We start from the raw sequence: 13,863 nt of genomic DNA, 5'->3' as shown, positions 1-13,863 counted from the left end.
TAACAGGCAGTTTAATTTTTTTTAAGGCTAACACCCTAAATGTGAAGGTTTATTTATGTACTCTTGATTTTATTCCAAGAGTTGAAAAATTTAACTCCTTTCTGTGTGTCAGCCACAATCCTAATCACAAATTCACTTCTCATAGTACTGTTCTTACTCCCATTTTACCAGCGAAGTAGCCAAGATACAGAGTGATTTACCCAAGACAATACAACTAGTTAGGTGGCAGAGCCGGAACGTGAACTTAGGGTGACTGAAAGACTGAGCCTTTAATCATGCTGTAAATAAATGTGTGAAATTAGAACTTAGAATTCCAATGGGGGCAGCCCGGGTTGCCCAGCGGTTAGCGCCACCTTCAGCCCAGAGCCTGATCCTGGAGACACGGAATCGAGTCCCACGTCGGGCTCCCTGCACGGAGCCTGCTTCTCCCTCTGCCTGTGTCTCTGCCTCTCTCTCTCATGAATAAATAAATAAAATCTAAAAAATAAAAAAAAAGAATTCCAATGAAGAGTTCATTTTTTTTATTTATTTATTTTTTTTTAATTTTTTTTTTTAGTTTATTTATGATAGTCACAGAGAGAGAGGCAGAGACACAGGCAGAGGGAGAAGCAGGCTCCATGCACCGGGAGCCCGACGTGGGATTCGATCCCTGGTCTCCAGGATCGCGCCCTGGGCCAAAGGCAGGCGCCAAACCACTGCGCCACCCAGGGATCCCGAAGAGTTCATGTTTCAAAAAAACCAGGTGGAGGTCGAAGTGGCCAGTAAGTTTGGAAGAGAAATAACAGAGTAGGGGCTTTACTAGCTTGCTTCTTACTGATTTTTAGAAACGGACCTGCCTGCCTTGGTTGAAACCTCCCCAATTCCAACTTAAGAGTTTCTGTCTGCGCGCTAGGCTGGCTTCTCCGCAGCGAGGGCAGCGCAGAGCTGGGGTCGCCCTCCCCGCCCGCAGCTAGCGCAGCAGACCGCGCTCTACCCCGCCGCCAGGCCCCACCCCTGCTGCCCAGAGCCCAGGAATGGGCGGAGCCTGCGCTCAGGGCGGTAGGCCGTCGGCGATGCCGTAACTCTCGCGGGAAGATACGTTCGTTGCCTTGGTAACAGCGTCGCGGTCGCCGAAGATGGCGGGGCGAAGTGTTGGTTCCCAGGTTAGTTCAGACCGACCCCCGGGGAGCTAACTACTAGCTTCTCAGCCGGCCGGAGAACACGGAACCTAATTTAACTTTGGGTCTGAACGTCTCTTTCTCTTTTACAGAGACGGAGCGTTTCAGGCACTCCGCTCCCGCCGCGTGGTCAGCAACCTGCTGCGTCTCGACGGGACCTCTTTGCCAGGGAGGAAGAATATAAGTAAGAGATTAGGCCGTTCCGTTTTTCCTTCTTTCTTTTATTACCCAGAGGAGGTTGCTCGCAAGTGCTTTCCTGGTGACTGACTGGGTCTTTGGGATCACTCCCTGCTCACCCTTCTCTTTTCATCATCCGGTTCGCTGGTCTTCATCTTTTCTTCCCCTGCGCCTGAGCTGTTGGGAAGGAGCGAACATTTATTTTGCTCAAGTAAACGTGCCCATCCGCAAAGTGATAACTGCTAGAGGTGATTTGGAAAGCAGGCGTTGCCAAAAGTTCAGTTTCTAGTTTAAGAAAACCCACTTAATTTGGAGCTCCTAGAGTTTAATTTCGTGGATTTCTTTAAGGCTTGGTTTCTCTCTCAGTGGTGCGGTTGGAACCCTCGTTCTCATCTACATTTGGCGGAGTTGGGAGGAGGATGTCCTTCCCTCTTTCTGCTCTCAGCGTAATTACGCCTACTCTGACCACACGTGCTTTTTTCATTCTTGGACCATTTCACACAGAAGCCGGGGCTAAATCATTTAATTTGATCCTGTCAGTGCCTTGCCTCGAACGTTGCAGTGGTTGCCGGGTGTACTTTAGAAACTGTCACATCTAGCTTCTGTCCCTTGTTTGATTTAGTGCCCTCCCTTTTTTTTTTTTTTGCCTACCAGTCTCCAGCCTCCCTGGCCTTTAAGTTACTCAGAGCTCTTCCCTTGAGGGCAGTCACACACATGCCTTACACCTGGACAGCTAACCTGGTGTTCCTGATTATGTTAAGCTTCCCAGTGACTCTTTGTCTGTTTCCTCCACTGGTCAGTAAATCCTTTAAAGTCAGAGACCAGGTCTCTGGTCATCGTATATGCCCATACAAAATTATATTTTAACAACTCATTTTCTTTACCATTTACCTAATTTAAAGTTCGGGAAACATTATAGCACTGCTTCAGATGGTTAAACATAGAGTTACCATATGATTTGTACTTAGATTCTCTGACTAGTTTATTTATTTATTCTTTTTGAAAAAGGTTTCATTTACTTATTTGAGACAGAGAGTGCAGGAGGGCGCACAGAGGAAGAGGGAGAAGCAGGGAGAGCCTGAGCAGAGAGAGAGCCTGAGTTGAGAGCCTGAGCAGAGCTCTATTCCAGGACCCTGGGATGATGACAGGAGACAAAGGCAGACATCCAACCAACTGAGCCACCAAGGCACCTTTCCTTTTTTTTTTTTTTTTAATTCAAGTTAGTTAACATATTGTGTAGTATTGATTTCAGGAGTAGAATTTAGTGATTCATCACTTACATATAACACCCAATGCTCATCCCAACAAGCGCCCTCCTAACGTCCATCACCCACCTACCTGGTATTCCCCTCCCCCCTCCTCCCAGCAGCCCTCAGTTTTTTTCTCTCTATATAAGAGTCTTTTATGGTTTGCTTTTCTGTTTTTATCTTGTTTTATAAAATTAAAGCATACTTAAAGTTAAAATGGAACTGTACTATCTTCTGATGAACTAGACGGTTTATTTAATTTGCCATAGCATTCTCCTCTGTTTAATGAAATGGGCCTATTAATCCAGTTCAAGACTGTACCTAAGCAACTGATCTTGCACAGGTCTGAATCAGCTGTGCTCAACCCCAAATGGTTATTTCATTACCATATACAGATAGCACCAAACACCTTCATTGATTAGGATAATATAGTTACTTAATTAAGGGTCTGTTTTGCACCTGGCACTGATGTGTTGTAATGGTCCTGCTTGAAATCTTAAAAATGTCTACAGGAGGGACTCCTCGGTGGCTCAGCGGTTTAGCACCACCTTCAGCCCAGGGTGTGATCCTGGAGTCCTTGGATCAAGTCCCACATCGGGCTCCCTGCATGGAGCCTGCTTCTCCCTCTGCCTTATCTCTGCCTCTCTCTCTCTGTGTGTGTCTCTCATGAATAAATAAAAAATCTTAAAAAAAAAAGATATCTACAAGAGCTATTCTATTTCAGCAGAAGTCATTTTGTGGCAAATGTGGCCAGTTACTCGTTCTGGTTTTTTTTTTTTTTTTTTTTAAGATTTTGTTTATTCATGGGAGACAGAGAGAGAGAGAGAGAGAGAGAGAGGCAGAGACACAGGCAGAGGGAGAAGCAGGCTCCATGCAGGGAGCCTGATGTGGGACTCCATCCCGGGTCTCCAGGATCACACCCTGAGCCAGGGCAGGCACCAAACCGCTGAGCCACCCAGGGATCCCCTTGTTCTGTTTATTTACTCAGGTGTGCAGCTCTGAGACATATCCATATAGAGTAGCTCCCAGGCTCAGCCTGAGGCTATAAATTACTTCTGTACTAGATTATCTCTGTGCCATGCAGAAGAGTAAAAAGACCATTCTTGTAGAGAAGAATATGAGTTAATAACAGTATTATGCCACATATTCTTGATATTAAGCATATTTGGGATGTTTTCAATCAGCAGAACACATCACTTCATGGGGATCCCAATGCAAAATCTTCTATAATCAGCTGCTGTTGAATATTTGGAGGAAATAATCACTGTCTGAGAGGATAGACTACAGAATATGCTGGTGGCTCAAGTCAGTAGATTTTTACATTTCGTGCCTATGTTATAAAACCAGAAAACTCAACAGTAAGATTACGTGACATCTGTTTTAATGATCTTGATAGCTGGTAGGGCAAGTCCTATCTCTCCCCACACCCCATGCCTATAAATGCCAATTACATTGGATTTATAGATTATTTTGCAGAACCCTGGCATCTTTATGCTATTGAATCTTTCCTGCCATAAATATGATACATTTCCATTTACACAGGGGTGGGTTTTTTTTTGTTGTTTCCTTTAATATCTTATATTACCACGTTAAACTCTCACATACATAATCTGTTTCAAAGTGTCTTACGGTTTTTGTGGCTGTAATGAATGGCTTTTTTTTTTTTCCCTTAAATGTGGAATCTAACTTGGGGCTTGAACTCAGGACCCTGAAATCAAAATTTGAGCTGAGATCAAGAGTCAGACACTCAACTGACTGAGCCACCCAGGTGCCCCAAGAGTTATATGCTCCATCAACTGAGCCAGCGAGGTGCCCCACCTTGCATTTTTTATAATGACAGTTATATCATATGCAAATTATGATAGTGTTGTCTCTTCACAGTTTCCCACGCATCTTTTTTTCTCAATTTGGTTAGGACCTCCATTACAGTGTGAAATAGAAAAAGTGGTGGTGGGCATCCTTATCTTGGTTATGATTTTAAGGAGCCCACTTAATTTATCACTATATTTGAAATTTGATGTGGTTTGGTAGATTCTTTTAATCAGGTTAAAGGACATTGCTTCCTTTAGTTCCTATTTTGAATGAATGTTAAATCTTTTCAAAACTTTTTTTTCCCCAGTTTAGATGATTAAATGTCCTGTCCTAAATGCTTGCACACACACACGCATTTAATGTTTTAACATACTGAACTACCAAGCAGATTTTTTATTTTCCTCTGAAGACTGCTGGATTTGATTGCTATAACTTTATGTAAATTTTTTGCATCTTTGAACTGAACTCTTATACTTCTTTCTAGTTCCTTTCCTTTCTGATTCAATATCAGTATTATCCTAGCCACATGAAATAACTCAGTAGTTTTCCTTATGTTTTTTCCTGTTCTTGAGAGCCTTTTTGTAATCAGAGATCATCTATCCTTCAGTTAAAATTGTGAAATTGAGTATCATGTACCTTTTTATGTAATCTTTTTGCCTATCAATTCAGTTTCATTGATGATTATTCATTTATTTAGATGTACAAGTGCTTCCAGAATAAATTTTGGTTATTTAATGGTTTTCTAGAAAAGTCTCCACTTCATGTGTGTTTTAAAAAGTAATAGCATTGGGATCCCTGGGTGGCTCAGTGGTTTGGAGCCTGCCTTCCGCCCGGGGTGTGATCCTGGGGTCACAGGATCGAGTCCCACGTTGGGCTCCCTGCATGGAGCCTGTTTCTCCCTCTGCCTCCCTCTCTCCCTCTCTCTCTCTCTCTCTCTCTCTCATGCATAAATAAATAAAATCTTTTTTTAAAAAAGTAATAGTATAAATATACTCTGTGTATTTTTTTATTTTAATAGCCCACGTTGGGCTCCCTGCATGGAGCCTGCTTCTCCCTCTGCATCTCTCTCTCTCTCTGTCTCTCATGCATAAATAAATAAAATCTTTTTTAAAGTAATAGTATAAATATACTCTGTGTATCTTTTTATTTTAATAGTTAATTATGTTTTAAAATTCCAGTATAGTTAGCATAGTGTTATATTCATTTCAGGTGTACAATAGAATGATTCAGCTTTTCCATACATTCCCTGTTGCTCATCACAACAGTGCCATCCTTAATCCCCATCACCCTATTTAACCCATCCCCCACCCACCTCCTCTCTGGTAACCATCAGTTCTCTGTAATTAAGAAACTGTTTCTTGCTTTATCTCTCCCCTTTCTTTTCCTCCTTTGCTTGTTTGTTTTGTTTCTTAAATTCCACATGAGTGAAATGTGGTATTTGTCTTTCTCTTGACTTACTTTGCTTAGCAAAATACTGACTAGTTCCATCCATGCAAATGGCAAGATTTCATTCTTGGTTTATGGCTGAATAATATTCCATTGTGTGTATGTGTGTTTGTCTTTTTATCAATCTTGCTGGGAGGTTTTTCTGTTTTATTGGTCTTTTCAGAGAACTAGCTTTTGATTTTGTTGCTAATCCATGTTATTTTTTTATTTCATTGGTCTTTATTCTAGCTCTTCTGATTATGGTGGATTTATTTATTTATTTTTTAACTTTTTAGTTTATATTTAGCTTACTTTTTAAATTTTACTTGTTTTTTAGTTTTTTCTTTTTAATAAATACATTTAATTTTTCTAGATTTCTCTCTACAGCTTATTTCAGGAGCTGTTTTGACATGTATTTCTTTTGTGATTATTTAGTTTTAAATATTTTGTGATTTTTTTTTTTTTTAGTGGTTATTTAGGAGTTCCCAAAAATATAGGGTGTTTGTTTTATTTTTGTTATTTTAAAATTTATTTAAATTTTTAAATTTTTTAAAATTTTATTTTTTTAAAGATTGTATTTATTTATTCATGGAGATACAGGGAGAGAGAGAGAGAGAGAGAGAGAGAGAGAGGGAGAGTCAGAGACACAGGCAGAGGGAGAAGCAGGCTCCATGCAGGGAGCCCAACGTGGAACTGGAGCCCAACGTGGAACTCGATCCCAGGATCACGCCCTGGGCTGAGGGCAGGCCCTAAACTGCTAAGCCACCAGGGCTGCCCTAAAATTTATTTTTAATTGTACTATAGTTAGAGAATTATATATTATTTTTTTAAAAACTAAATTTGTGAGCAGGTACATACTCAATTTTTGTAAATGTTCAGGTATTCTTTGATAGGATATTTACTATTTGTTGACTAATCTCTTAGTTTAAGCTAATTAATTTGGCTGTCCATAACATCAGTATCCCCACTATTTTTTCTCCCTGCTACTTCTGTTGGTTCCTGTTAGATGTGTATTAAAATGAACTATAGTTCTTCTTATAATTATGTCCATTTTTGCTTGGATGCTATATTATTTGATTTACTTAAATCTTCTAGATGAATTCTTTTCATTATTATTCAGTGCTATTTTTATTTATTTTCAAGCTTCTTATGTCCTTTAGTTTAAAAACATTCTTTTTATATACTGCCTAATCATTTCTGCCTTCTGATGAGTGAGTTTATTTACATTAATGGGCTTACTAATTTGAAGTTGTTTGAGCCATCTTATTTTTTGTATTTTCTATTTACTATCCCTTTTCTTTGTTCTTTTGTCTTCTGTTGGATTGAAGGAATTTTTGTTATGTCTTTATTTTTCTGGTTTGGGAAGACCTTAAAATGCTTTAAAGTTTTGTTTGGTTTTTAAAAAAGATTTATTTATTTATTCATGAGAGGCCCAGAAGAGGAGAGGCAGAGGCATAGGCAGGAAGAGAAGTTGGTGCCTCTCAGGGAGCCTGATAGGGAACTTGATCCCAGGATCACACCTGAGCGGAAGGCAGGTGCCTAACCTTAAAGTGCTTTAACTTGGTTTTTCCATCCGTTAAGTTAGATAATACTTTACTTCCTCTTTGTTTTGAATACTCCTACTCTTCAGGTTATCATTGATGTTATTTTTATATTCTGTACTAATTTAGATTTATCATTATGATTCCTAATGTTTTTTCTTATCATAATTTTCTTTTTAAGAGTCAGCTTCCTACTTCCTGAAGTGTAGACCCTTCACTATTTCTTTTTTTTTCAAATATTTTATTTATTTATTCATAGAGACACAGAGAGAGAGAGAGGCAGAGACACAGGCAGAGGGAGAAGCAGGCTCCATGCAGAAAGTCTGACGTGGGACTCAATCCAGGGTCTCCAGGATCACGCCCTGGGCTGCAGGCGGCGCTAAACCGCTGCGCCACCGGGGCTGCCCCCCTTCATTATTTCTGAGTCTCATCTTTTCTGAATATTTTGTTACATTTATTCTTCGATGACAATTTAGCTGCATATAGAATTCTAAGTGGTCCGTTTTCTTCCTCTTCATTAAAGATAACACTTCATTGTCCTTTGGAATCTAGAATGTTGAAAAGCCATCTTAGCTTTTTAGAGCATCATGCTAGTAGTCTATTTTTCTTGGTTCTTTTCAAATAATCCTTGGTAATCTAAATGTTATTTTTGTCTCTAAAGTTCTGCAATTTTATTATGATGTATACAGGTGTGGGCTTTTTTTTTTTTTCTGTTTTTTAAGATTTTAAGTAATCTCTACACCCAATGTGGGGCTCAAACCCACAGCCCCGATTTCAAGAATCACATGTTCTACCAACTGTGCCAGCCAGGCACCCCTGTTTTCTTAATTCTAATTGAGATCCATGTCTTTTTTCAATTCTGGAAAATTCTCAGTATTCAAATATTGACGTTTTGTCCTTCCCTGGGATTTCCTTCTGCAACTTCTTTTGGGTAAATAGACCTCTGTCTTTGTCCTACAGTCTTTCAATGTATGTGAGCCTCTCTTTTGTGTTTTTATCTTTTTGTTTCTCTGTATTTCCTTTTAGGTGAATTTTCTCATATCTGTCTTCTCATTCATTTCCTCTTCAATTCATTCTATTGTTCAGTGTAGCCATTGAGGTTGAGTTTTTAAGTGCAATGTCTGTGTTTTTCATTTATGTAATTTCTATTTGGTTCTTTTCTAAATTCAGTGTTCTTTTGTAATAAATACTTGTTCTTGCCTAACGGTTTCTATTCCTGCTTTCGGGGTAGTGGGCAAATGAAAAATGCTGATTTAAAAATCTTTTTAAAATAGATTTTAGATTTAGGTAATCTAGTTATGATAGAAATTGTGTCATGTCTGCTGATTGTCTTGGCAATTTTTTTCTTGATGCACTTATGTTGGTGAAGTCATTTTTAGCAAGGTTTGCTTTCTGAGAGAGTTTCATATATTCTAGATAAGTAAATGTCCTTCTAGGTTGACTTCATGTTTACTTTTCCTAGCTTATCAGAGTTTTCACTGGTTTTGGTGCAGCTTTCTTTCTTTCTTTTTTTCTTTTTTTTGGTGCAGCTTTCTATAGTAAAATTTGGCATACGGTCCCTGTACCATCTGGGTAAGATGAATTTGCTGTGATTACTCACAAGAGAATTTTTTCCACCCATGGCTCCAGTTTCATTTCTGTTCATCTAAGGTTATGGGTAGTGTTTTTGTAGTCTGTTTCACAGGTGTAGCCCTTCGTGACTCCCACACATGCATCAATTTTTAGCTGTTAGACTGTTTTGGCTTCTGTTCCTGTTTACTGCTCTCACTTTGAGTTGCTGCTTTATTTTTAGTGCCAGGGTATTTCCCTTGCCTGAGTTGGAGCTTAGCGATATTTCCTTCATTGCATTTTATCCAACATGTCCATTGGTTTGGAGCAGAATAGAGTTCTGAGTCATCTCAGAACACTATATTGACCAGAAGCTTCTATTTAAGCTCTCAGGATTCTTGTTAAGGAAATATGAGAAATCAAATAATGGTATCTTAAATACAACTCTAAGTCTTTATTAGATATTTTTCTTTTGATTAACTTATCCTAAGATATAAAAATATTTCTTAAAACATTAGACTGTTTTAAGAAGAGATAGAGCATTATTTTTTTTTTTCTGGAAGTGGGGATTGTTGGTGATCTTTATTACTTCTGAATCACATATCTAAGACAAAAAAGATATCTCATTTTAAAAATTGCTCAACATATTCCCTTCATAAGAGCCTAGATGGTCTGGAAATGTGAGCTATGAATAAAATAAAATTTTAAAGTTATATTCTTTTGAAGCTGTTTATTGTAGTGTTAACCTTTAAAAGTGAAAAAGGGACTTTAATAGTAGGAACAGTTCAGTATATCATGTTAAGTGCAACTCATTACAATATTGTGTAGCCATTTAAGGCATGAATTATAGAGATTATGTAGAGTTAAACATATTCCTTTTATGTATTTATGGGGAAACTATATAATTGTGTATATAAGTGAAACTTAGAAGGGAATATGAAAAATAGAAACAATTGGATGATGGTGGTAGGATTATGAGCATTTTGTCTTTAAAAATGGTTTCCTTCAGTGATATTGCCATTCTTCCATTCTAACTGAGGCCAAATAATATTCCTGTTCTTTGCTAGATTCCAAATAGATTGAAGGTGGGGAAAGGAGTGGCAGGTAGAGGTCAAAACAAGCACCTTTGTTTCTGAAGCTGATACTGAAGTGTGGAGCTAAGATGTGAGCCATATTAGGCCTACTCACTAAACCCCAGATTTATCTCCCCGGTTGCAGCAACACCCCAGACCAAAGCAGGCCTCTCCCCTCCCATGCCCCACTCCTGCCCCCATTTGGAATTGATTCCAAGAAGATGGAGATTGGAACTGAGTTGAACCCACCCAATTTATCCTACCCAAATAAGTCATTACACCTTAAGTGAGGCCCAGAGAGAGGCCAGGAGTTATTGTTTGAATTTCTACCACAAAAGATGAGGAATCATGAAAAGTTGGAGGTAAGTGTTCCAATAGTAATGGTAATTTTAGAATAAAAATGTCGTGTATGTTTTGACATTCTTCATTGGCTAAAGTGTAGTTACTGAAATTTAATTTTATTTTTGTTAGAATCTTCAGTATTTCCCAAATGTTAAATTATTTTTGGCTTTTTAGGCGTTTAAATGCAGAATTACAGGCAAAAACAGCGGATTTGGTTCGACAGGCTGAGGAAGTAATAGTAAGTGAATATGCAGTTATTATTAATTTCATGTGAGTGCTTGTTTTTTTAACTTTCTTAAGTGCCCAAAGCATAAGTTTGTAGCTCAATGAATTATCACAGATTAAACATGAATATATGAATAGGTATATATTTTTATGCATGTATATGTTTTTGATAGGCACACATTTCCTAAAAGCCACTGAAAAAGCTTTTTCCACTTAGATGTTCCAATCATATAATTATTAAGAACATTAATATTTAATAATCTTTCCCAGTACTTTAATATTTGAGAGTAGATGTATAGAACGAATGCTGGTAATTCAGAAATAAAATGGGCTCAGGATAAAAGTTGAATAAAAGATAATCATTACTCATACTCAGATAATTTGTTTCTTCTGCATTTGAAAGTAATTCAAATTCTTAGGGCTAGACTAGTAAGATTTATAGTTAGAAAAAAATGTAGTAAAGTTATATCACTAGATAATGTAAGCGTATTTTGCCCCATTCTGGCTATCAAATTGGTTATTCCTACTTTAAGCAGCTTTTTAAGCATTAACATTCCCATTTATTGATAGGATATAGTAGTATTCCTTAGACCAGTAAAATAGCTGATTTCAGACTTTTTTCAATTTTTACTCTATACTTTTTTCTTTTAAATTCTCCCATCCCCCTTGGGGATAGTAGTGAAGAATAGGCAATAATTTGTTTTAATGCCTTATACAGATTCATTATTATTTGTCAGATTTGGAATAAGTTATATATATATATAAAACTTTACTCATTTAACTAGAGAGATCAGCAAGAAGTACAATCAAGGCCGGTTTCAACACAAATTAAATCATATGAAAAGGAAGAGGATTACAGCTTAAGGTAAGTAACTTAAATTCTCAAACATCATTTTTTTGATGATATATGTAGATCTTTTATTAAAAATCTTTTTGCATGTAAGTATTGGAAATCTATAATTTGAAGAATAATATATACTCATAAAATCGGGGCTTTTCTTTTTTTTTTTTTAAGATTTTTATCTATTTATTCATGAGAGAGACAGAGAGAGAGAGAGAGAGGCAGAGACACAGGCAGAGGGAGAAGCAGGCTCCAGTCAAGGAGCCCGATGTGGGACTTGATCCCGGAACTCTGGGACCACACCCTAAGCCAGAGCAGATGTTCAACCGCGCAGCCACCCAGACATCCCAAAATTGGGGCTTATACCAGCCAGACACAATGTAAACCCTTTACCTACTTTATGTCATTTAGTTCTCAAAGTATTATTTTGAAATAAATATTATGTCTTCATTTTAAAAATAAGGAAATTGGAGCTTAGCAAAGTTCAGTAGCTTGCCCAAGGATATATAGATAATATGTGATTTCACTGAGATGCAAACCACAGTTGGTAAGATTTCTGAGCCTGTTCTTACATGTTATACTACCTTTTAAAATTGCATATGTAAGTTAGATAAAAATAAATTAGTAAAAATACAATACAATATATTAGATCTTTCTTCCTTGAGTTTCATGTGCACTTCAGGTATGTCAAAAAAAAAAAAAAAAAAACAGGGAACCAAAAGTATTTAGGAATAAACTTAACAGGAAACATAAAAGATCTGTATGAATAAAACTGTAAAATCTTATAGCAGAGGCATTGGTGATCACCCAGTGTTCTAAGTCTCTTGCTATAAGCAGAAATCAGATTATTCTCTTCCAAGCCAACAGATATGAGCTCTTTTTTGAACTCCAGTTGGCTCTCTGCCATTATCAGTGACAATCCAGTTGATTAAACCTCCCACCTGGTCTCTGGGTGACTATGTGGAACATATGGGGGGAAAAGGGCCTTCTGTCCTTCTCTATTGCTACCTTGTGTTTAGCCAATGAAATTTTGTGGTTAATGTCCTAGCTTATCCTAACTAATACAGCAATTGGTATTGAGAATCAGGTGTCCTATGACAAAAACTTGGAAAGTGTTGCTTAGCTTCATAGTTAAGTGGTAGCAAGGAAACTAATCCTGGAGGCTGGAAAGAGAGAGAAGTACTATTAATACAGTCGCAATGGATTTAGTAAAACTGCCACCTTTGGTAAATTGGAAGCCAGAACAGGTGTCAAATGAACTTGTGCGCTGGGGGGAGAGGTTTCCGCACTGAATGGTCTTGGCAGTTTTGTCAAAAATCAGCTGACCAGAGACACGTGGCTTTATTTTTGGACTCTCATTTCTATTCCATTGATCTACAGATCTGTTCTTATGGCAGTACCGCACTGTCTTGGTTACAGTTAGGGTTAGGTTTGTAGGGTGAGCTGCTTTTAGACCAAAAAAAATATGAGATAAAATTAAGAGAATCTTTGAGGAACAAAAGCCTTTCAAAGCTCAACCTTGATGCAAAGATCAAACTAAAGATGTGGTCTTCATACTATTTGATAAAACTTTATAATGGATTAAGTTTCTTCTGGGCAAGGATCATTTTGAATGGCACCTAGTGAAACTTTCCTTGGATAAAATGTGTTAGGGCAAAGCTCTAACTAAAGGTATAGCTTCCTCATAGAAGCCTGACAACCTCAAAGTAAGCCATTTTTAAAGTTGGGGAGAGGTAGAAGGAGGGTGAGGTGTTCAGTATAAAGAAATAGTCTTGGAAGAAAATGTGGATGTGGTAATGGCATATGGAACTGACTGGAATCAAATAGATATGAAATCCACTAGTTTTGGGGGTGTTATACAGGCTAAGAACCTTTGAGTGGTAGACTACAACTGTTTCTGCTTAAATCTCAAAACAGCTATAGATCCTCCCAGTCTTCTAAGATGAAGAAACAGGCTATGAGAGCAGCAGGGCCCTAACAGGGTATTATGTTTAAATACCTTAGAGGGCTTAGAAACAAAAAAGAAATGTTTTACTTAAGCAACAGTGTATTTGGCTTGTACTTGAAATATTGGGCATTATTCATTTACTCGAAAATACTGCATATGATCCAGCAATTCACCTTTAGCTATTTACCCAATAGAAATGAAGACATGTGCCCAAATGAAAACCTGTATGCAGATATTTATAGCACTTTTATTCATAACTGCCAAAAACTGGGAACAACTCAAATATCAAGTGGTGACAGATAGGATAAGTGGATTATGGTATATCCATGCAATGGAATAGTACTGGCAGTAAAAGGCAAGGAACTATTGACGCGGCAACAACATGGAAGCTAAGTGAAAGAAGCCAAATTAAAGCGTATTAGCAATAAATAAATAAATAAATAAATAAATAAATAAATAAATAAAGCGTATTAGTATACTGTATGATTTCATTTTCTTGAGTTTATTTAAATTCCAGTTAACATACA

General features: G+C 37.6%; 1 protein-coding gene across 1 annotated transcript in view; it reads left to right on the top strand.

Moving 5' to 3' along the window:
• The first annotated feature begins 1,101 nt into the window (after positions 1 to 1,101).
• Positions 1,102 to 13,863, top strand: part of TEX9 (testis expressed 9) — a 57,200-nt gene continuing 44,438 nt past the window's right edge. The window contains exons 1-4 of the mRNA XM_055319636.1: positions 1,102 to 1,142; positions 1,250 to 1,341; positions 10,497 to 10,560; positions 11,333 to 11,412. Coding sequence (XP_055175611.1) covers positions 1,116 to 1,142; positions 1,250 to 1,341; positions 10,497 to 10,560; positions 11,333 to 11,412 — 263 coding nt within the window. The 5' untranslated portion in view covers positions 1,102 to 1,115. The remainder of the gene's footprint in view (positions 1,143 to 1,249; positions 1,342 to 10,496; positions 10,561 to 11,332; positions 11,413 to 13,863) is intronic.

Source organism: Nyctereutes procyonoides, unplaced genomic scaffold, assembly GCF_905146905.1.
Source record: "Nyctereutes procyonoides isolate TBG_1078 unplaced genomic scaffold, NYPRO_anot_genome, whole genome shotgun sequence".
NCBI classification, from domain to species: domain Eukaryota; kingdom Metazoa; phylum Chordata; class Mammalia; order Carnivora; family Canidae; genus Nyctereutes; species Nyctereutes procyonoides.
Note: the sequence above shows the minus strand (reverse complement) of the source record. Positions and strands in the feature narration are given on the sequence as shown.